Raw genomic sequence first — 25,103 nt, 5'->3', positions numbered from 1 at the left:
TGAGAAAGATAAAAGTTGTATGTAACACATGTACAAAGTATGCAGGGCTGCACACTGCATGGTGCAGTCCCTTATGCCAAGTGTCGGATTTCACTAGCCATGACTGTATTATTATGATCTTGCGTAGAGTGACTGAGAGTGTTGGCTGCATTCTTGTCTGTCCCAAAGCTCAAGCACCTTGAAGAAACTGGGCGATGTGATTCATGTCGAAAAACATAGATTTTGAGGAATTTCTGGTTTTCTGCAAGCACCGACTATTGGTACCTAGTCCATCAACAACACCACCATTCCATAGATATGAGAAATTAATGTATTCTGCCTTTACTGCTTTTTCTCTCTTGTCTTCTTTTGCATGCTCTCTTTCATTTTCTCGGTGTCTTGATGGATGTCAATCCATTTCCAATACTTGTTAGCTTTCTCTGGGTATTGCCCAAGTAATTTCAGTATAACGAATGGACAATTCAATGCGAGTAGCACTCAGATTACAGGAACGGCATCGGTCAAATGTGATCCAGGGCATCGTCCATCGAAACCTACTCCAATGAATTGCCACGGACACAATGCTACGCACGGTGTGTGGGCGAATCCAGTAAGCTGCAATGGTGAGTGGGCACGTTTCTCGGATGGTGAGCCAATTTAATTATGGTAAAACGGATGTTCAGAGAGTGGTGGACATCAAGCAACTGCATTGCCTGACGATGGGAGACTGGCCCGAAACGTCAGTAATTTTTTTTTTAATGATGCCGAAAAAATACTGTTAAAACAGTTATTAAAGAATTTTCACCTAAAGAGTGAATAGCAACTAAATAGAGCAGTTGTCAGTTGACAAACCCCCTTTTTATGTAAAAGAAAAAAGAAAAAAAGGAGAAGGGCAAATGGTTATGACTAACTGTCCACCAACGTAACCAGATCATAATATACATTCTGTGAGTGCGACAGAATGGCACAAAACTGACAAGAAGTAGTGAGACATGCAACGACCTGACACCTAGCCCTAACACTTCTCCAAGGCGGAAACCAACAAGCTTCCAACTTGGAAAGGTCCGATTAGGAAATGTTCTAGAAGGAAAGCGGAACGAAGAAGAGCATGAGCTACATCCCACGGCAACAAGGAATGCCGAGTTGTAGTGAGACCGGTATGTCCAATAGTATCAAGAGTGCATAAACATGTATGGACTCTTGATAGTATTACTACCTCCGACAAGCAAAACTTGGTGCGTTTTTATTAATTTTTCGAATTACTCGAAATAACTTACACTCTAAAATAAAAAGTAATGATTGACTCACCAAAATACAACTTTGTATTGCTCAACAAGGACATTAGAAACATAAATCAGGCTAAACTCACTCCCCTCTGATTCAGAGATCACAGTTTCTTCTGGAGAGTAATAGTCCCTGTTTTTGCGACAAAAGTGCGACTAGAGCGGATTCAGTTGCAGCAATTACCTCTGTTGTGATCGCTCTGGAAATCTTGATGTCGCTTCTGTGTGCTGTGCTTGAGCCGCGATGTCAAGGGTAGTCATTTCCGTCACCACTATCCAGGTTGACGTGGTAGGAACTGTGCAATACCGCCACAAGCGCCTGGACTCCAGCTTTTCTGTCCAAACTTTCCTGTAGCATTTCCAGGCGCTTTTCCTTAGTGACCAGAGACACATCGCTCTGGAGGCTATCGAAAGACGCTGGGGTTGTTTGGCATAGACGTTGGGACTCTGTGCTGGCTTTGTGACCAAGTGGAGAGAGAGAGAACCCCTTGGTTTTGCATTGAAATGCGAAAGCACAACGATTCTCCTCCGCAGAATGGACACACGCACTGTCGTGCTGGTACACGAGAGAATGGCCTGCCTCTGACTAATTCTGAGCCATGTGCCAATCACCAGCTCATCTCTTGTCTTCCTGCACCCAGTTGCAACGCATGGAGCTACAAGTAGGTCGTAGAGGGGACGGTTTCAAATAGGACACCGGTTGCAAACCGGAACGGACTCAATATTCACTTTCTCTCTTGGTATTTTGAGTAGAAAACATATGTCACAGTGAGACTACGATGTGTTATACTCCGAGTCAAAATTTCATGGCTCTGCGATGACCAGAAGCGCCATATCCAGCAGGTGAGTTTTTGACGTGGTGCTTCGCACTGCGACTTCAGTTTTACGACTTTCGAAAAATCAACTTCTTGTCGCAGGTAAGCAGCGGCTCACCTCTCGCCAATAAAGCACCGCATACCAATCAAAACTAATGGAAGCACACACAAGGCTTATTGTTACTCTGTACTGGCCGTCGTGGAGCGATAGCAATTACCTAATTTCAGAGCCAGAGTGAATTTGACTTGCACTCTAAAACGTGTCCGGTTTGGAGCCACCTCTGATTTGAACTTTTTTTAAGCTAAAAATTGGGCAACTTGGAGGCAATGGGTCAACACAAAGGAGTGGCTCCGTTCGATTGACTCTGGCCCCAGAGCAAACTTCAACATGCCAGTTTCCTTCCACAAACATATTTCGAGTGAAAAATCAACGCTGATGATCGGTTTGGGTCTATACAAATTTGGCTGTCAAAACGTCCCGGTATCGAGCCGTCCCCTCTACCTCAAAGCCTTGTGAAGTTGTGGTACCAACACAAAATCAAAAAACCCGCCAAGTTTCGCTTTTCGGAGGTAGTATAATCATTATCTCATACTTCAATTACTTGAATCTATCCGGCACGAGCGAACCTGTTGGTGGACCTAATGGATCCACCGCCTTGAACGCGGCAGTGACAGTAAAATACTAGTTTCGTCATCGCCCAATAACCTTCGGTATTCTTTGTTACCGTGGGGTATAGCTTGGGCTCTTTTCTTTATTGTGTTTTCTTTCCAATCTTGGACCTTTCCTAACCCGAGCCTTCCAATTTGGAAGGTTGTTGGTTTGCGCCTCGGAAAAGTGTTGGAGATAGGTGTCAGTTCGTTGAATGTCTCAGAAGTCCTTGTCAGTTCTGTGCAATTTTGTCGCACTCACTGACTGTACAAGATCTGGTTACGTTGGTGCTTCTCCCATTTTTTTTAGAACCGATCTTTTTTACATTCTGTAGGAGTATCAGCAGAGAGCTTGTAGGTTTGGCTGCCTACAGTTGAACACTGGTTAAACATTATTTAACATCCCAGTGCACACACAGACATTCAAGACAAGGTTTGGGCTAGATCGGGACTCACAATGGGTGAAATGATTAGGCGTGCACCGCGTTTCCACATGGTAGGACAAATGTGGAAGGGGCAGCTAAGTAGGTTAGGCTTACATCACACTTGTGTGTGTGTGTGTGTGTGTGTGTGTGTGTGTGTGTGCATGTGTGTGTGTGTCTGTGTGTGTGTGCCAGCTAGTTCGGTTGGTGGGTACACTTATGCCAGAGCTCGGCCGCTTGAAGGCATTATGTTGTACCTACCACCTTTGTTGGTTCCAGGGTTCATATACTTTCTATTTGAAGTATACATACCTGTAATCATGGTGCTGGTGAAGCTAATATCAGATCCACTCTGATTTAGCCACTCACACTAGTAGCAAGTATTACCTTGTTTTCTTTATTTGAATTCGCTAAAACCAAACGGACAGAACTGTCCAGTGACAAGGGAGCGAATGATGAGCGTCATTATCACTATGCATCAAAACATCTCAGGACAAAATGAGACAGACTATATAAGGGAGGGTCAGCACAACACTTGTACATCAAGGGCAGTACGAGAACAAAGGCGCGGCAGAAGTCGAAGCAAGAAAGCAATCAACGCCAGCGATATGTTTGTCCACCAAAAACAGAGAGAGAGAGAGAGAGATCCGAGAGCGAGAGAGAGACAGAGAGAGAGAGAGAGAGAGACAGAGAGAGAGAGAGAGACAGAGAGACTAACAAATGAGGGCTGAGACCTATACAACAGGGCTTTACGTCTAAAAACAACCGCACGAATTAACAAGCAAGTTGTCAGAGAACAGGGAGAGAGACGGGCAGGCAGGCCAGCAGGCAGGCATATAATGGAAATATGGCGATAGTGATCCGTCTGACCTCAAGGGTTCATGCTGTGTGGAACAGCAGCAGTGCGAAATTGGGCCGGGTGCGGTATGGCCCGCAACTCGCTGGGCAACGCATTCCAGAGCCTAGCTCCTTGGAACGCGAGACAACCCTTACCCAACTCAGTGCGGGTTGGCGGTGGTCTTAGACCCTTAGATAATTGCAGCCGAGTAGGAGCGCCACTGTTTGGTAGCATCAGCACTTGCCGTGTGGGGCTAGCACGGGAGTAGCGGCAGCGCCAAACCAGGAAGATGAGCTTCTGGATGAAGATCTCCCGGACACGGTAGGCGCCGAGTTGGACTAGCAGGTTTCTGGCAGAGGTGCGCGGCGAGCATCCGTACACAGCTCGAGCCGCACGATTCTGCAGAACTTGGAGACGGTCCAGGTGCTTACCCGCCAGCGATGCTGAGAAGGCATTGGAGCCATATGAGAAATCAGGCATGATCACAGACTTGAGGTACTGGATGCGGCTTTGCATGCTGAGGCAGCGGCGCATCCGCCACAGCACACCGACTTTCTTGTTGAGGCGGGCAACGCACCTATCCATCTGGGTGTTCCAAGACATGGCGCTGTCAATGTGAACTCCGAGGTAGCGAGCAGAAGAGACATATGGCAGCTTAGTCGCATGACACCATACGTCCAGTTCAGTTTGCGCTTCTAGCTTCCCAGCCGGTACTACCAATGCCTGACTTTTTGATGCATTAAGGATCAAACCTCGCTGCTTCAGCCAGTCAGCAATGCATGTCACTGCTCTGGAGAGAGTGGCGGTCAGTTCCTGTTGTGTTGGGTGACTGTAGGTCAGTGCGATTTCATCTGCGAACTGGATGGACTCAGCTTGCTGGGCTACAGATGGTATGTCCCGGGTGTAAAGGCTGAACAGCAGTGGACCTACTATCCTGTGGTACTCCACAGGAGCAGGCTGCCACTGTGCTAAGCTGGGATCCCAGCTGGACAATCTGGCAGCGATCAGACAAGTATGACATGAGCCACTGGAGCGCTGTTCCTGTGACGCCCACACAGAAGAGATCTTTGACTAGTTGCTGGTGGCGAACCTTGTCGAACGCCTTCGACATATCCAGGAGGACCACACCCGTGAACATGCGGCGGTCTCTTGAGGCGAGGATCCTGTTGACCATCAACACAAGGGCATCCTCCGTGGAATGTCCTGTTCGGAATGCAAACTGTGTGCTGGGCAGAGAACCAGCCAAATCCAGAAAGGTGACAAGTGCCTTCTGGACCACCTTCTCTAGCAGCTTCAAGAGAATTGGGAGCAGGGACACAGGACGGAAATTGTTTGCGACAGATGGATCGCCAGCCTTGTGCAATGGGGTCACATACGCACGCTTAACCCTTTACCGGTCTACCATAAGCGAACCGATACTATAGTATCGGTACGTTTGGCCCTCATTTTTTTGGGGTCTTGTTGCTAGGAGACAGCTAAAATGGCGCTCTACGCGTAGCTGAGGTCCAAGGCTTTCTGACGATGTACAAAACAACCATGCTTACCATACAAATTTTTGCCGTATCGATCGACTGAAGTTTGTTGAAATTGGAAAAGACGACCATCCGCCATGCGTGCATTTAGAGAATGCGAGTGCATCTCTTGGGGCCGTGTTTGACAAGCGTTCTGAGAGCAGTAACACCACCAGTCCAGCCTGGATCTCCCGGGAGGTTTTGCAGTGTAGTGTGTTGAGAAAAAAAGCTCCGTTGAGTCCTGCTAGTTCAAAAATATATCGTCCACGAATGAAGAAACAAAATTCTCCAAACAGAGAGGAAGCCTTCTTGCTGCCGACACGGCGACAGCGACTGTCACAAGGACTCGTCAGGTGTGATCAGCTGATTCGCCTGGCCGTGAGAATCACGGCATGCGTAAGCTCGCGCCTGAGTGCTCATCTGAGCGAGAGTGAATCTGACACGAGCAGCGCTGAGATGAACAAACCGAAGCTGCGATATCGTGGAATGGGAATTGCTGCTGCTGGCGTATCGCCGATGGCGAGGTGTTGGTGTTCAATGGCGGTATTGTAGAGAGCCTACATTTCTTGTAAAGACGTAGCCCTTACCTGATTGTTTATCGTACGACTTCAGCTCCATCACGAACTTGGTATGCCCTTCGTGCTGTGATATTCGTGTATTTCATTCGCAATTGTATTTTCTCTCAACTTGAAGGGTTACCATGGGCCCTATCCTTGCTTGGACCTAGTCATATTTGAATTTTCTGGACGCGTTCAGGCATACAGATTTTGAAAATATATGGTTTATCCATACCTACATCACATGGTTCTTGAGTTATTGCTGGTTGTGTGTACATGTATTTGCGTGACCACCCCTCACATACATTGAGTTAGACCGGCAAAGGGTTAAAGCCAGCGGGTACAGTGCCAGAGGTCAGGGACGCATTGAAAGTGCTGCAACTGATGGTGCTAGCAGGTCGGCACAGTACTTTAGAAGTAAGCCTGGGATGCCGTCGCTATCGGTTGCTTTGCGCGGGTCAATGTGCTTCAAAAGCTGTTCAGCATCGCAGACATGCACATGTTGGAATGAGGTCAGGGCAGACCGAGGCTGTGGACCCTGAGGCATAGAGAGCACTGAAGGTCGAGCATCATCAGAGACTACCTTGCCAAACGTGGACGCAACATGTTCGATGTCGCATGTCGGCTGGATTGATTGTCTCTTGCGTCCAGTCACAGTATTTAGGACTGACTATAACTTGCGTGGGTTCTGGCAATTATCTTGGCACTGACTTTGGAAGTACTGGTTGCGTGTGCACCTGTTTGTATTCGCAGCAACCGAGCGGGCACGTCTATATGCTGCGTGAGCTTCAGAGTTGGCTTTGTCAGCAAACCACTTTCGATGCAGGCGACGCTTCAGCTGGTTTATCTTGTATAGCTCTCTGTCAGACCATGGAGGTTAGAGCTTGCCTGTCTTTATCTTGCATTGCTGCAATGGCGCATGCCTGTCGAGGACAGAAAGGAATCATTGATGCCAGTGGTCCCACATGGCTTGCACATCAGAGTCTGGTGGGTACACATGAAGTTCAGCAGCAGCTAGGTCAAGTCGGAAGGCAACCAAGTCAATGTTATCTAAACGGTGACGCACACGCTGCTTGGGGATGCCTGGCCGGGCATGTCTTGCATTGAAGGTTGCTTCAACTCCAAAGTGGTCACTGAGTGTAAGCGGCAAGACTCGGCAATCATGCAAATCCTTATCCTCTGTAGGCAGTATCAGGTCAATAGTAGCGCCAGCTGGACACCGAGGTGAGACTCGTGTAACGGAGTGGACGATATTAGTGAGGCCATATGCACCACAGAGATCCAGAAGTGGCTGGGCATGCTGTGGCTGGGAATGCGAGATATTGACATTGAAGTCACCCATCAATGTGACGGCTGAGGTAACCATAGCAGCTTGATGCAGCGATGCCTCAAGGGTGGACCAGTAGGAGACTGGCGCATCTGGTGGTCGGTATATGCAGCCAATTAAGTGATTGCCTGCCTTTCCATTTAGCTCAACCCACACTACCTCCGTGTCCCCTTGGTTGAGATCCGGCCGTGGTTTGATGGGCAAGTAGGACCGGTAAAAAATACAGACGCCACCTCCTTTTCTCCCCTTTTGGTCATTTCTCACCAAACTGTATCCTTCAATGTTCAGTTCTCCATCAGCTATAGACGCGTCCAGCCATGTCTCCGCAATCCACTGGGGGCAGGGGTAACTGCAGTTGGATTCGGGACAGATACCTTGAAGTGTTCAATCCTTTTCCGCACCTTGTCCTCACCCACTTACTGAGGTGTGGTGAGCCCATCAGTGGAATCATGTTCAAGTCCATCCAGAGTTTTGGGGATTTCAGGGGGTGTCGGCCGTTGGGCGGTTCAATGACCAATTGAGTCATCTTTCTAAGATTCCTTTTGAATCTCTCTCCCCTCTTCGGGGGAGACTCGCATGACCAGTAATGGCAGTGAGCAAGTACAGTACAATACAGTGTGTGTGTGTGTGTGTGTGTGTGTGTGTGTGTGTGTGTGTGTGTGTGTGTGTGTGTGTGTGTGTGTGTGTGTGTGTGTGTGTGTGTGTGTGTGTGTGTGTGTGTGTGTGTGTGTGTGTGTGTGTGTGTGTGTGTGTGTGTGTGGGTGTGGGTGTGTGTGAGAGAGAGAGAGAGAGAGAGAGAGAGAGAGAGAGAGAGAGAGAGAGAGAGAGAGAGAGAGAGAGAGAGAGAGAGAGAGAGAGAGAGGAAAATCATCTCCCTACTTGTTGAGTACTATTCCTTCTCCATACTTTCTAGATCGGGCCTACAGCAAAGATATTCCATTGCCGACATATTGATAATTATTGCCAGAAGTCAATGAAGGCAAATGCAGCCTTCCAAAAAGTTCAGAAATTTCCTCTAGATAAATTACTTCTTCTTTTTTGTTCCTTTCAGCCAATACATGTATGGGATTAACATAGACTAATTACTATCGAGTACTCAAACAATAGGAGGTTTCTCTGTCCTCCTATTGTTTGAACCAGCTCTACCACTCGGTATTGAGCACTCTCTTGGACAGCAAGGAACCTCTCTGTTTTACTATGGAGTACTCGATAGCTTGCTCGATAGTTAGAGCGCTCGCTCAATAACTTAATTACACTCGTTTCACCTGTTGCAAATACACATTTGGTAATATGGCGGTCAATGCACGCCTGCCCACATGCTCTCGAAGTGGCCAAGTTATTAATTACACTCGTTTCATCTGTTGCAAATACACATTTGGCAATATGGCGGTCAATGCACGCCTGCCCACATGCTCTCAAAGTGGCCAAGTTATTCTGGCACATGGTTCTCATTGTCCACACCAAAACCATCAGTTCGTGCCTGGCGCTTGTTTCATGGACGGTTAGTGGTATCCGACATAGCAGGCTTGTACATCAGGTAGCGCATGGTGCATAGCAGATGACACAGGAACGACATGAGCAGGCGTGCATTTACCACCACATTGCCAGGTGTGTATTTACCACCGTAAGAATCAACCTTATTTGAAGTTATTCCCGCAGCTTTGCAGAAGACGTTACTTCAGTAACATCTGACGCTAGTGTAAATAATTAGAGATAACACTGTGGTAAATCGACTGCTTGTATTGTTACAATAGTTCTGACGATATTAGTTATTTGATTGTATTCTTACTTTGTAGCTGCGTCCAGGCTCGTTGGAATAGTTAGCCGAATTCTCCGCCGAGTTCTAGTTCCCTAGGTTCTCGAAGAATTCTCATCACGGACGGACTCCATTCTAGTTTCGAAGAGATTCATATTCTTGTGCATTTGTTCTCAAACAAATTCCTCGTCTTATGCATTTGTTCTCAAACAAATTCTTCGTAGTATTTGCAGTAGTCTCGCGCTCTTTGATTTGTTTGACTCGCGCGTGACTTTCCTTTCTTTTCTTTTGTCATGTGTGACGTATCGGTCTGACGTGAGTGTGTACGCACTCTGTTTATGACCACACGACTGCATGCTCACGTGGAACTACAGTCAGTAGGCTACTGCATTTAGCGACTGTAGCGATCCGATCTTCTTGCTGCAGCGCTGTTTCTTCTTTTTCACTTGTGTCTTTTCTTTGGTCGCTGCACTAGTTTGTGATTACCATGATTACGCGTCAATGGACGACATGGTCGCCATTTTTTGCATGTCCATTTTCCTGATGGATCTTGGATCGCGTGGAAAAAGAACAGTTTCTTTTCTCCCAACTTTACTACTATTTCAATATTTCAACTCTCTGGATTCCTTGTTGATAGTTGTGGCTCAGTGCATGTGCGAGTGTGCTGGAGTGCTAGCTGGAAGAGATAGAGCGCATAGTAGTGTAGTAACAACGTGGTGCCGAAACCCCGCTGGTTTGGACCGGAGAATACGAGCGTGGTTTCGAATTGGAATTTTCTTGAATTCGTAAATTGTGTCAGGATCGATCGTTCACGTGTCGTGTGTTGTTCGCTGAGCACTGGTAGAGTGCTGACAAAGCGTGCTGTTGTGGCCTGGTAGTCGATGCCTCCTAGACTTAGGAACGCTCAAGGCAGGGGTATTAGTAGCACACCGACAACTCCGCAGGCGCCTAGACATCGTGATCGTGACATTGAAAATGTGTTGACTCCTGGGAGTCCTGAGGATACCGTGGTATCAAGGCACAGTGAAGGTGGTGGTGATCATACTAGTGTTAGTGACAGTGTGTCTTCTGTCAACAGTGAAATGTCCTCACTTAAGTTGGATGGATTCGTGAAGCCGTATCGTGGCCGAGTGGACGACTTCGACATGTTTTGGTCGAAGTTTGAAGTACTGGCAGATATATCGGGGTGGACAAGCACGGAGCAACAGATGAAACGGTTGCCGCTATTCTTGGAGGGCGAAGCCCACCGTGTGTTCTCCAAACTGAACGAGACGGAGAAGCGAGATAAGGATGCAGTGAGGAACATCCTGCAGAAGTCCTTCTGCGTGAGCCGCAGTGAGGCGTACCGCTTGTTTAAGCAGCGGCAGCTGAAAGTGGACGAAAGTCCAGAGGTATATGTCTCCGAGCTGTGCCGTCTGTTAGAGCTGTCTGGACATAAGAGTGACAGCGATACCGATCCTCTGGTGATCGAGCAGCTGTTGGCCGGATCATAGTGCCGATTGAGTTTGCAAAGGATGTCCGTTTGTCCATGGCAGGCAGGGACCTTAAGGTGTCTGAATGCCTTGATAGGATCCGGGCACTGCGATCAGCAACCGGCGCCAGAGTCGGTGCAGTGTCCGCAGCTGCCACATATGTGCAAGACAGTGTTGCCACGCCATCACAGCGGCTTTGCCACCATTGTGGAGAACCACGCCATTTCAAAAGGCATTGCCCAAAGTTATCCCGAGCAGGGAATGGTCACGCGGCCAAGCAAGAGCACCGGCGCAAGGACCCGTTCTGCCACTTCTGTGACAAGAAAGGGCACGTCAAGAAAGACTGCTTGCTGAAGAAGAAGTGGCTGGATACACAGGCTAGCTCAGAAGTTGCTGGGGCCTCGGTGCACTCCAAGGACGTGTGCCTCCTGGCATCTGCATCGCCATCGTGCTCGAAGCTACCTCGTGTGTTTGTTGAATGTGCTGGTCCTGACGCGAGTAACAGTGTGCGTGCTGCAGCTGTGATAGACACTGGATCCACTCGCACGTTAGTGACAGAAGCCCTGCTGCATCGCCTTGGTCTCGATGTGACGCCATTGACCAATAATGACGGCATCGTAGCACTGGATGGCAACACCATGCAGACGTGTGACACAGTGGCCCTCAAGTTTTGGAGACACGACGGACTGGTGAGCATCCATGAAGTGGTATTGAATGCTGTCGTTGTGCCTGATTTATGTGTAGTGGCCGCCGATGTACTGATTGGCATTGACCTGGTGACCTTGTGTGGGCGCCTGTCTGTAGAGAATGCTAATGATCAGCTCGTGCGTGTCATAATTGGGCCGGTCCAGCCCATGCAGATAGTTGCCCATCGGTGTCAGTAGCATCAGCAGCTGTGCCGCCTCCTGGCCAGCCTACATGTGTACAAGTGTATGAGGATCAGCTGACCGACGGTATGACCCCTAGTTCTGACAAAGAAGTTCTCCAGCCAGTCGCCGATGACTCGCCAATGTCTGCAGCTCCGACGCGCCCGCCTTCGAAACTGTCGCATCATGTCCATGTACAGACTCACGGCAACGATGTCATCCTGAAGGTTGATGACGGCGAGATGCGTTGGATGTCGGCTGAGAAGCGTTGGGAGGTCAAGTGGGTGTGGAAGTCTGGTGAAGAACCCAATGGCCGTGTTGGTCCTGGTATCAGCGAGTACCCTCGGTAGAAAATTACCGCGGCAGAGGAGACGCAATTCTGCTCTCCTTTAGATGAGTGGATTGAGCGAGGCTGGCTGGTGAAGCACGACGCTGACACCCATGGTCGCCCTGCCTGTGTCTTGCCATTGATGGCGGTGAGTCAGCCGCACAAGACGCCTACGCCTGTGCGTCCGGTGTTAGATTATCGCCACCTGTATAAGCTGTTGGTGTCCCACCCTGGCACTAAGTCGCCTGTGTGCGCCGAAACGTTGCGCCAGTGGAGGCTCAAGGGTGAAGCTGACGAATTTGAGTTAGTGGACATTACATAGGCGCACTTGCAAATCCACGTCAGCCCGGAATTGCTACGGTTCCAAGTTGTCGAGTGACGTTGTGTTCGCTACGTGATGACGCGCATGGCGTTTGGCCTGAGTGTGGCGCCGAAGTTCATAGCCACCATCATCAAGTACGCTATCGGCAGCTTGCCGGATACAGATAACTATGTCGACGACATCATTGTTCCCAAGAGTCAACGGACTGCGTTGACAGAACAGCTCGCTAGCTGCAGCCTGCCAACTAAGCCTGCTATGGAGATGTCGGCTGCACGGGTTCTAGGACTGCAGCTCAACGAGTCTGATGATGGTCGAGTGCGCTGGTCCCAGCGTGATGAGTCGCATGTCGCATTTGCTGATGTCACGAGGAAACGTGAGCTCTACAAGTGGTGTGGCCAGTTGACGAGCCACTACCCTGTTGCTTCATGGCTTCGTCCTCATTGTAGTTGGCTGAAGCGTCAATGGACGACATGGTCGCCATTTTGTGCATGTCCTTTTTCCTGATGGATCTTGGATCTCGTGGAAAAAGAACAGTTTCTTTTCTCCCAACTTTACTACTATTTCAATATTTCAACTCTCTTGATTCCTTGTTGATAGTTGTGGCTCAGTGCATGTGCGAGTGTGCTGGAGTGCTAGCTGGAAGAGATAGAGAGCAGAGTAGTGGAGTAACACTAGCCAAGGTCCACACAGCTTTAATTTGGTATTTGTTTGTTTGTGTCACGCCTGGCGCTATCCTGTATCTGTCCCGTACCGTACCATACCATCAAACACAGCTGGCCACATACAGCTGGCCGCAATATTCAAATAGGGCTTTCAAACGCAAGATCATAACGTGAAGCAACTTGGAAGAATGAGTATGAATGCGAAGTGTATGCGGGAATGCATGTAAGGCGATAGTGCGGGTTCGAATCCCAGGTTATGCCTGAAAAAATGGAGAATATTTTTGCCTTGGTCATCAAAGCGGTAGACGGTGTCGTATTACCCTGGACCGTACCTGTCCCGTAACTGTCCCGTACCGTACCGTACCGTACCATCAAAGACAGCTGGCCACAATACATATTCAAATAGGGCTTTCAAATGCAAGATCATAACGTGAAGCAACTTGGAAAAATTAGTATGTATGCGAAGTGTATCGGGGGATGCATGCAGGACTATAGTGCGGGTTCGAATCCCAGGTTATGTCTTTTTTTTTAAAGGGGAAGTGAAGGCAAAAATTAAAATTTCACCAGTTGTAGTCTTCGGGGTGCTGAGTCGAATGGTCGTGGTCCGAGGAAGCTGAGACGCTCCCTTCCTACTTGAATCCCAATCGAACTCGCGCACTTCCACCGAAACTGGGTGACTGCGCCCTACTAGATGGGGATTTGTATGCAAAATGTCACTAAAAGCGCCATTTCGTTCTTATAAAAGCACGGATGACCGCGATTGGCCCATATGTTGTAGTCTTTTGGACGCTGAGTCGACTGGTTTTGGTCCGAAAAGGCTGCAATGCAGCGTTCCTCCTTTATTCCCAATCGAACATGGTTGAAGAAGTGGTCCCGTGCTGCTGCGTACGCCAGTCACCTGGTCACCGTGCCTGCGGGTTACAACTTACTTTTTTTTTTTTTTTTTTTCGATAGTGAGGAAAATGTTATCAACTCCAAAGCACGAAAAAGGCCAAAAACTAAACCAAGAACATATGCAATATTAAACATGTTATTTATAAAGACAGGACAAGTGAATAATTAGTCAACTTACTAGCCTGTTTGACCTTGTTTGGGTGCGGTCCTGTCACTCGAGTTGAACCTTGGTGTGAAAGTTGTCGCCTGCTGGCGTGGTGACCAGGTGATTTGGGCACCCAGAAGCACGTGACCGCTTGTTCAACCATGTTCGATTGGGAATAAAGGCGGAACGCTGCATCGCAGCCTTTTCGGACCAAAACCAGTCGACTCAGCGTCCAAAAGACTACAACATATGGGCCAATCGCGGTCATCCATGCTTTTATAAGAACGAAATGGCGCTTTTAGTGACATTTTGCATACAAATCCCCATCTAGTAGGGCGCAGTCACCCAGTTTCGGTGGAAGTGCGCGAGTTCGATTGGGATTCAAGTAGGAAGGGAGCGTCTCAGCTTCCTCGGACCACGACCATTCGACTCAGCACCCCGAAGACTACAACTGGTGAAATTTTAATTTTTGCCTTAACTTCCCCTTTAAGGAGAAATTTATAAGAATTTATAACATCCCTATGCTTTTTTTGTCTAGGTCATCAAGGAAAAAAAGCATAGCGTAAGGCCCTGAGCTTCCAAGCTCTCTCGTTAAAAAAACCTTATTTATAGTGGCAAATAAATCGGTCATAACAATTGTCCCTCTGAAAAGTACGTGCAGATAAGAATCCATAATTGCTTTTCTTTTTTTAATATGTTCACATCCCCAGGTCGAAAATACTAAAGAAAGACACTGGTACTGAGATTAGGACAAAACGTGACAGCTACTGAGTATGGGCTGCACCGAGATGCAGCAGTGATGATGGGGCATTGATTGCTCTGCCGACCTGAGGTCTCGGCATCACGGCCATAAACACGCACCAAAAACAAAAGATAGAACTGTAAGAGTCAGCGAAGTGAAAAGAAAGGAAGGGTTAACACCAGCGAGTGTGCGGGAGAAACTGTAATGCTATGAACAATTGCAGAGGTTCTGACTGAGAGGAGCATCATCGTGGCTGATCATGATGACTTGGTTGTCGGAGCCAGTTGTGGTGCGTAAATAGGGATAGACGAGAGCAGCATCATAGCGGTTCGACTTCCCAGAGCCAATTTGTGCTTCACAGATGATAATATACTTTCGTTTTAAATGTTTACACTCCCTCGCTGTGGGTGGTCATGGCCAATGACACTACCGTGCTTGCTGCTCGCTGCGAGTTATGGGGCTGGATGAGGGGAAATGACGCAGTGGCAAAACAGAGAGTAGCTGCGGAGGGCCGGACAAGTAATGCAGCTCCTACAGGCAGGCATGCAGGACACAAAAATTCGCGAAGCGCAACATTGGATATGATCCAGGCGTTGCAGGTAGCTGGGCGGAGCACCTATCCAGATGTGGGGGGGGGGGGGGACACACTCCATAACAGGTCGAACCAATGCCTTGTATACTGTGGTACAGTCGGCTGGAAAGAGAATGTGAGCTGCACTGCACAGGAAGGCCAGTCCTTGCTTTGCTGGAGCGGCAACCTTCCGGAGACGAGTGCTGACTGCTGAGTGACATATTCGAGTCAAAGGTCACTCCAAGTAAAGAGAGAGCCTTCTCCTCAGGGACAAGTGTTCCGCCAAATACAATGCGAGACAAATTGTTAGGGGTTCTGCGAAGAGTGGTGGTCATGGATTGGGACTTTGACGGTTCGAAGGAGATGCGCCATCTGCGGCCACACCGATGCAAGCAATCAACAGAAGTCTGGAGGTTCAATGCAGCGTCGGCTGGGGATGTCAGATTTCAGGCTATGCAAGGTTGTATCATCAGCGCACGCCTCCAGGTGGGCTCCCTGTGAGAGGGCTTCTGAGGCGTCGTTCACGTACATCAGGAAGAGTGTAGTCCCAAGTATGATCCCTTGGGGAACTCCTGCTTATATGGTGTACAGGGATGATGCTTGGCCACCCAACAAGCATTGAAGGGACTGCCCATCTACGTAGGAAAAGAGCCAGGAATGCAGGGGGCCGCCAGTACCAAGATGCCGGCCTTTATGGAGAAGGCCAGCATGGGACACACGCAATATCCACAGCTAGAATATGTGCTGCACTGCCTGGGCTGACTGCCGTGATCCAGGAATGGTGTAGAGCTCGTAGCGCATCCGAGGTCCTGAGGCCGTGACGAAGCCCAAACTGGTGGGGGTCGGAAGCTTGCAACGCTCAAGATGGTTCATGATTTGATGATTGATAACACTCTCCATGATTTTAGAGATTATGCTCAGCAGTGAAACTGGGTGATAATTCATCAAGGCGGGTCGTGAAGATCGCTTGTGGATGGGAACCACCCTGGCAGTCTTCCACATTCGTGGCTGGACTCCGTGCTGGAAGCAAAGAGCATTATGGTGTTTGCACTGAGTGCGCAGCTTGCTGATTTAATTGCGCCAAACCTAATTAGTGAATGAAGCTTGGAAAACGCCCTGGCATTGTGCTATCAAATTGAGCTATCTCCCGGTGTTGTTTTCTGACATTAATGCATACTTCTTTCTCTTGTTCTTGATGGATTTCAATGCATTACCCATACTTCACAGCATATATGCGTTGCCCCAGTGATATCAAAGTAAAGAATGGAGTTGTTACTGTTAACAGTAATTACACTGATGGAACTGCAACCGTTACATGTAACCAAGGCTACCGACCACCAAATGCTTTACCAATGAAGTGCAAGGAACACAATGTGACGCACAACGTGTGGACCAATATACTTACCTGCAACCGTAAGTTAAAACGAATGAGTGTTCATGTGTTGAGGACAGTAGATGTTTTCTTATGCGGACCTCCCATGTCCAGTCTGCTACCTCGACAAAAAAAAACATGCAAGCGGCATTGACAGCCCGTGACACTGCAGTCAAGATCCTGTGTAAAGATTCCCATCATTGGAGAGCATGCATGGTCAAGATCCCGTGTAAATATTCCCGTCATTGGAGAGCATGCATGGTCAAGATCCGGTGAAAATATTCCCATCATTGGAGAGCATGGGACGGTGGGTGTCTGCACACAGCTCTGTCCATGGGAATTGAGCATTGTTTGAGCAGTGAAAGTTGCCTACTGTGTACTTTCTGAGTGGCGGGAAAGAAAAATTAACTGCAGCCAGAAAAGAGCGCTTGCGTCAAATTTCCCTGAGCTGCTTATCTTTCATTCATTTGTTACTCTCTGTGTGTATTGATGGCGATCAATCACTTGGCCACTAAGTACTGGATGGTGTATGTGCATTGCCCAAATATCCATGGCCAGATTGGGATTGTTAGTCTCCTCAAAATTGACACTGATGACACTACTTATTTCCCTCCCAACTAAGAAATCAAGCCTGGACTCGTAGCTAGCTAGACAGCGATAGAGCTCCACAAAGCACCAACACTATCCTCAATCAACCCCCGGCAGCAAGAAATTATCAAGCAGTGAGATTCGCCTATGCTAGAATGTTTCACAAAAAGGACATACAACTGTTCATGAAAGAATCAGATAAGGTCGATCACTCACGCAAGGCGAGATCTTGGACTTGGCCTCCTTTGGAATGTGCATATAGCGTAGGCACACATCACTCTGCCACCTGCTGGCAGAACGATGCAGGGAACAAAATATCCCTGCCATGGCGGCGGTAGTAACCGATCCAATGCGAAATGAGTGTCCCGAGTAAAGTTCAGTGTTCGGCCCTTTCAAGCTGCAAGCGTATAATACTTGTTTAGGACTCTTTCCCTTTCGGTGAAGACTGTATTAAATTCTAATTGTTCGAACTCTGGTGTAGTGAACTGACACTCGGAAAACAACATGCAGACATGGAACACAACTAAAAATGCAGAGAATGAAACCCGGAAAACGCAAAGGCAAACAACAACCACAACTGTCACTAATCTGGGCAAGAAGCTAACCACCATTCTCTCAAACTTGACAAACTCTCTCTCTCAAATCGCTGTCCTCAGCGAAACGTGCCCGCGTGCGTGCATTGGCTTGCGCCGCATGCATGTACACAACGACGTGGCATAGAGAGAAAATGCAGCGTACAGAAAATGCATGAATCATCGTAGCCATAGAGATACTAATTATGGCGACTGCCAAAGTCCGCATGCACGTGCAGCGCGGAGTGCAGGTGCAACAAAAAAGAAAAGCAATAATAATTTGAATGCAGAACAAAACAGAAACTAGCAATCTGCTGAAGTGGAAGACTAAAGCCTGAATTGTTATTACGGAGGTGAAAACAGTGTCTGTCAAGGGGTGCTTGCACCCAGCGACAGGGTGACAGCACACCCTGTCAGCGAGAGTAAGTTTCGCCAAGTAGATCGTAGCGGAGTTGCCGCGATTGGCGATAATGCAACGGATCAAGTACTAGTAAGTACATGTACATTGCAACCAAATTAGTGTGTCAACAATTCTACTTATAATAAATTAGCACGATTCACAAGATCTTCCGCTCGTGAACATGTCGTGGTACGAACACGCATAGCAATTACTGTATCGTAAAAATTAATGTGTCTCGACGTAGACGTAACAGATATGCACTCGTTGTGTAACAGATCTAACAGACTAACAAATATATATTACACTCGCGAAATGCATAGCAGTAATACGCACCGCACCAATATTGCAAGCGACCTAGCATGTCTTGACAATACTGCCCTTGCAGCATGTGACAGTTCTGTACACAATTCGTAACTACAATACACTAATAGTGTCAACGTGCAACATGTGATATGTGATAGTTCTGTACATCACCACCCTCCCTCACGAACAGTGATTGAGTGAGGCAATAGAGATAACATAACTTACTCAGAATCGACCTCTTGCGGAACGAGCTCATACGAACACAGCATACTCAGAATCCACGTCTTGCAGAACGAGCACAATACTAACACTAACACAGCATACTCAGAATCCACCTCTTGCGGAACGAGCTCATACAAACACAGCATACTCAGAATCCACCTCTTGCAGAACGAGCACAGTACTGGTGGCTTACTCAGAATCCACCTCCAGTGGGACAAGCACATTGATTGGTCGGCGGTAGGTCTTGCCGCGGACGAGAATGTCGACCACCCGTACGTTGCCATCTTTGCCTGGGTACACTTGCAGTATTCTTGCGAGCGGCCACTTCCCTCTTGGAGTGCCAGGTTCCAAGAATAGCACTACTTCACCAACACGTACATTGCGGTGCAGATTGCGCCATCGTTGACGCAGGTTGAGCGCTGGGACGAGCTCCTTCAGCCACCTGTCCCAGACGTCCTTACTCAGTCGCTGAACTGCTTTCCAGCGATGTCTTGGATTCACGCGATCAGCTTGATCAGCCAGTTCCTCAAGTGCCAGCGACAGGTCGGCATGGCTGGTGAGGAAATGCTGTGGCGTGAGTGGGGTGAGGTCACTCGGATCTGAGCTTATCGTCGTGAGCGGCCTGGTGTTGAGGAATGCTTCCACAACTATGAACGCCGTACTCAGCTCCTCGTCTGTGCAGTCTCCGTGCTCCAGGATTCCACGCAACGCACGCTTGGCGCACTTCACCATCGACTCAAACACGCCCCCATGATGGGGCGCCTGTGGGGGGTTGAAACGCCACTCGATGTGCTCCGATGCGAGTGCAGCGCTCACTCTGCCGGAATTCAGCTGCTCGACTGCATCCCGCAACTCCTTTTCCGCAGCTACGAAATTTGTGCCGTTGTCCGACACAATCAGAGCCGGTCGACCGCGTCGCTTCACAAATCTACTCAGAGCCAGCAGGAAACCATCAGTGTCGAGGGAGTATGCCATCTCCAGGTGCACTGCTCTTGACTGGAGGCAGGTGAAGACGCACAGATAGCGCTTGGTCTTGACCCTGCCACGACCTTGCTTCGTCAGGAATGGCCCTGCGAAATCCACGCCCGCTCGGTGAAACGCACGTACAGGTTCTGCTGTTCTGAAGCTTGGCAACGGTGCCATCAACTGCTCAGCTGGCTTGGCCCACTGTAACTTGCAGCCAGGGCAGGAACGTCGGTGAGCCTTGACAGCGCCGAGACCACCAACCACCCAGAACTCGCCGTTGAGGTTTGCCAGTAAGTGGTTCCTTCCAGCCACATGCTTGCACTTCACATCCTCATGCGCAATACGTAGAGCCGTAACAGGGTGCTTGCCTGGCAGGATGATGGGTCGCCGGGCTCCACTGGGCAAATTATGAGCGGTTTTCAGGCGCCCGTTCATGCGGAGAAGCCCTGGCTTCGCGTCTCCATCCCACTCTGGCATCAGATGGCTAAGTGCATGCGCCTTGGGCAATGGTTGACCGCTGCGCTGGGCCTTGATGACATCACTGTAAGAGTCCTGCTGAGCGTTGGCAAACCAGTGGAATTCAGCATTGCGAACTTCGCTCACTGAGAGCTCGGGCACTTCTACTGCTGGCAGGGCGTGCCTTCGCTTCAAGGCCTTGCGAGTCGGACGGCTGCCATCGCGTGCGACACTGATGCTGGATGTAGCGCTGGATGACTGCTGCGCTGTAGGGTCTGCTGGCTGAGCCTGGCGGTGTCGGCAGTTGTCCGCAAAACGTTTGCACCATGCGGTGACCCGCACAAGTCGTAGCCAGCTGCTAAAGTTGACCGGGTTGAGTCGGCTAGTTTGCTGCTCGTCCTCTGCTGGTACCGTGACTAGTGTGGCCTCAATCATCCGCTTCAACTGGCCAGGTAATTCGGCTGTCGGAACAGAGTCTGGAAGCTTGGGCCAGTCATCCTCTGGTGCGCTGGAGAGGAAAGCAGGACCGTTCCACCACAACGTGTCGTTGGCCAAGTCCTCTGCTAGTAGGCCACGCGTCGCTTTGTCAGCTGGGTTATTCTTGCCGCTGATGTGGTGCCACTGCTTGACGCTGGTCACTTCCTGGATGAGTGATACTCTGTTGCCGATGTCAACCTTGTACCGCCTGCTGTGGTTGCGGATCCAGCCAAGCACATTCATTGAGTCTGTCCAGAATGTGTGCTGGCTAATAGGTATCCCGATGGCTTGCTCCAGGTGCTGGCTCACGCGGATACCGAGTACCGCACCACGTAGCTCAAGTTGAGGGATGCTCTGTCGACGAACTGGAGCTGGCTTTGCCTTGGCCATTGCCAGAGTTACTCTGACGTTGCCGGTAGTGTCCACTTCACGCACGTATGCTGACGCGGCAATAGCTCGATCAGATGCGTCAACAAAGGTGTGAACCGACAGCTGGCTCTCTGGTGCACCTGGTGCCTTGAAGCTGCGTGGAGCCTGAACTCCTGAGAGACCTGGCAGCTCACCGAACCAGGCTTGCCATTTCTTCGTCTCTGTGCTAGGGAGTCGCTCATCCCAGCCAACACCGAGTAGACACAAGTCCTGGAAAAGGATGCGTGCCCGGATAGTGAATGGCGCGATCTGGCCTCTCGGGTCGAACACAGTCGACAGCCCGCTCAGCACTGAACGCTTCGTTGGGCTCTGCTTGGTCTGCTGGTAGCGGAAGGTGAACGTGTCGGACTGTGCATGCCAGCTGACGCCGAGTGTCTTCACTGTTGGTAGGCAGCTGTGAGCATCTCGCTCACCCAAGTTTAACACCGCTTCCTTGGCACGGTCGGCCTCTGGGATGGACTCCATGACGGCTGCACTGTTCGATAACCACTTCCGCAAGTGGAACCCACCCTGCGCTAGGAGACACTGCGTTTGCTGCTGGGGGTTGCACTCAGCTTCGTCGGATGCAGCCGAGCTCAGCAGGTCGTCCACATACGTGGACTTGTCGATGGCTTCCACCGCTGCTGCAGAGTACCCGTCACCAACGTGTTCCAGGGTCTTCTTGACCGCCTTGCCTGCCAGGTAGGGGGATGCCTTTATGCCGAACACTAGCCGGTTCCACTCAAACACACAGACTTCTCTATCCACCCTCCACAGGAAACGATGGTATTTCCTGTCACTTTCTGCGAGAACGACTTGCGGGAACATTTCAGCGATGTCCGCTACCAGAGCAACTGGCTCCATACAAAAACGCAGCAGCACAGAGGATACGTCGTTTTGCAGTGCTGGACCGGTCAACATCTCGTCGTTAATCGAGACACCGTTGCACTCTGCAGCTGCGTCAAAGACAATTCTGACTTTCGTGGTACTCTTATCGTCGCGTACCACCGGAAAGTGCGGCAGATACCATTGGTCCTCTCCATCAGCTTGCTCAGAAGGTACCATGCTGACGTAGCCTTTCTCAATATGACTGCTCATGACCTCGTGATACTGCTTCTTCACTGCTGGTCGCTTGTCCAGTGCTTTTTCCAAGGACCTCAACCGCTGCTCGGCCATGATGCGGTTGGAGGTCAGCTGAGGCTGTGACTGGCTGCTCGCCCATGGAATGGACATCGTGTAGCGCCCGTCTTCATACCGCACAGTGTCGTTGGTGTGTAACTCGGCCTGGCGATCAGCTGGCGATGGCGTCTCGACATTGGATGCTGCCGCTTCCGTGCCCACCTTTTCTGTCTCCCAGAACTTGTGAACGATCTCATCGAGCTTACTTTCTTCTTGTACGCCAGCCTCAGTGCACAGGGCGATGCAGGTATGTTGCAGTGCAGTACTGTTGTTCCCCAAGGGGCCGAAACACACCCAACCGAGTGGTGTGCGCCGGGCAATCAGTCCGCTCTCTGAGTGGCCGCTGCGCTCCTCCAGTGACGTGTGCAGCTCTGCTGCATTCAGACCGATCAGAATGCCCACTGTGGGAGACGGCAATGGCTGGAATTCGATGTTTCCTGCCCACGTGTCGCTGTTCTGGGCCCAGTCCACCGTACTCATTGGCGTTACAGCTGGCAGCACCCACGCACTAAACTGGGCCAGTCTGCCGTCTTGAGTCTGGACACCGACATTGATGTGCGGTCGGGTACCACTAACTGTCTTCCCTCCGAGTACTGTGGTCTGCAATGACTCTTGAGGACCCGTAAGTCCAAGCTCCTGGGCCACAGACTCGGTGACGTAACTCGTTGATGACGCTGAGTCGAGCAGGGCGGTCACCTGCATCTGGCGGTCCTTGTTGACTAGTGTGGCAGACACGGTCATGAACGCCATTCCACCGGGCGCGCGTAGAGTCGCAGCTGGCTCTTGCAGGATGTGCAGTGCCGCACCTGCTGACGGCACGCTGGCTGTTGGCGATGCTGTGTGCTGCCTGGCTGCCTGTGTCGAACTGCTGACCGCTGTGTGTCTGGCCTTGGCGTCAGTAGTAGAGATATTAATGTGTGGCTTGTCCGATTTCCAAACATGTAACAAACTGTTATGTTTTCGTCCACACGCATCACATGGCTTAGCAGAGCAGTCATTTGAACGATGCCCTGTCTGTAGGCAATTCGTACAAACGCTGTACAGGGGCTTGACCGCTCCCCACCTCTCGCGCACCGACATCTTGCGCAGCTCAGCACATACAGCAAGGGCATGATGCCCCTGGCACACCGGGCACACCGTTGTTCGTGGCTCTGGTGCCGAGGCCGACGTTGTTCTGCTGCTAGCTGCTGGAACGGTGGCCATGGTGTGGTGGCCTTGCGTACGCCCTGTAGCCGCTTTCTCCGGCTTTTTGACCGTCAAGACGTCCCCAATGCGAGCATCGACCTGGCGCATACGATGCACTCTATCCAGCAGCCATCTGGACAGGTCATCAACGTTACCAGTGGCGTCGTCATAGCGCTCAATGTAGCGCAGCAGAAGGTTGCGGGGCAGTTTCTGTGTTACCGTTACGTACATCTTTCTTCCCGGCATGATGTGGCCTGCCTGCATGTTTAGCAGCACGTTGCGGAGCTTGATGGCGAGCGTCTGCAGAGCGGTGGTGTCTTTGTCATGCTGAATGCGTGGCAGTGCATACAGCTCTTTCTGCTGGCGCTCGAGCTCGCGCTGGCTGCCACCATACCACGCATCCAGCTCAGCCATTGCGGACTGGTACGCACCCTCGCCGTCCAGCAAGTCCGCTATCAGATCTTCTGCTGCTCCACCGGCCACTGCTTCGCGAAGACGAGCCATCTTGTAGTGGTCGGACACATATGGGTCCTCGTCCACCAGACGCAAAAAACGCTGCTGCCACTTCATGTAGCTGCTCTCTTCCCCATTAAACTTTGGCAGCTCCAACGGTTTTATTTGTGCCTGGCGAATGCCCTGGCGCCAACCGTCTGGTATGCCGTCTGCCCATTTCTGCACGCGGGCCATGTCGGGTGGGAGCGTCTGATGTTCGACGATTCGACGAGGCTGTGGTCTGTACGTCTGCTGCGGTTGTGACTGTTGTGGTGGCGGCTGCGGCTGAGGCATGCTCAGTGCACCCGCAACGGCTTCAGGTAGCTGATTGAGCACTGGTTGCTGCCGCACTAGGTATGAGGCAGCTGCTACTGGTTGGTGCACTGAAGCGTGGTGATGGTGCACGGCTCGCTTTCCGTGCTGCACTGCCATTGTGTGCTGCACTGCAGCTCCTGGATGCCGCACAGCTGAGTGCCAGATTGGCCTTGGCTGCTGAGCCTGACTGAATGACACTGCGGAATCGTCGGAGGCCTCAGACGTGCCAGCTGACTGCCTTGCGGCTAACATTCTCCAGTCCATGTTCCGCGCGCCATCCACTGCTGCTGTATGTTCAGTCAGGCTATCATATCCCCGGGTTTCGGCACCAGCTTGCACTGCTGGCTTGACAACGCGACCCTGGTCCACACAACTCAATGATACGCACTTTGCGGCCGGGACGACACGAGTATTGCCACATCTTTGCAAGGCATCGTCAAAATTGGCAAGTGCCTCCGCAGTCAAGCCATGCCCTCGCCGCCTCGGGGAACTCCTCTGGGACAGCTGCTCCGTTTTTATTGCTTCCTCTAACGCCAACTTTTTGGCCCAAATGTCCTTGCGGAGTTCAATCTCCCTTTTCTTTACATCTAACTCCATGGTGGCGAGCTCCTCCGCCGCTTCCAGCTCTGTAGCTTTCAGTTCGACCTTGAGCTGGGAACAGCTACTGGCCCTGGACGGGACAGCGGACACCGAGCTCCTTTTATCCGCAGCCACGGCGAGTTCGGGCTCCTCGTGTCCATATCTCAATGGTGGCACACCCTTGGTTGTGCGTTGGCTCGTACGCGGAGCTGACGCCGAGGACATGATGCTAACTTTACGTTCCACAGCACTATAACTTTACTACAATGTCTACATACTACTAAACTCTACAGAACAAGCTCAGTCCGAGATCCGGCTCGAAGGACCAGTTGTTTAGGACTCTTTCCCTTTCGGTGAAGACTGTATTAAATTCTAATTGTTCGAACTCTGGTGTAGTGAACTGACACTCGGAAAACAACATGCAGACATGGAACACAACTAAAAATGCAGA

At 50.3% G+C, this 25,103-nt stretch overlaps 1 protein-coding gene across 2 annotated transcripts in view; it reads left to right on the top strand.

The window, feature by feature from the left end:
• Positions 1-419: 419 nt before the first annotated feature.
• Positions 420-25,103, top strand: part of LOC135819232 (sushi, von Willebrand factor type A, EGF and pentraxin domain-containing protein 1-like) — a 104,299-nt gene continuing 79,615 nt past the window's right edge. For both annotated transcript variants that reach the window (XM_065332400.1, XM_065332399.1), the window contains exons 1-2: positions 420-602; positions 16,366-16,551. In XM_065332400.1, coding sequence (XP_065188472.1) covers positions 542-602; positions 16,366-16,551 — 247 coding nt within the window. In that variant the 5' untranslated portion in view covers positions 420-541. The remainder of the gene's footprint in view (positions 603-16,365; positions 16,552-25,103) is intronic.

The sequence above is a fragment of the Sycon ciliatum genome, chromosome 6 (genome assembly GCF_964019385.1).
Source record: "Sycon ciliatum chromosome 6, ocSycCili1.1, whole genome shotgun sequence".
Lineage (NCBI taxonomy): Eukaryota > Metazoa > Porifera > Calcarea > Leucosolenida > Sycettidae > Sycon > Sycon ciliatum.
This window is presented reverse-complemented; position numbering and strand designations above follow the sequence as displayed.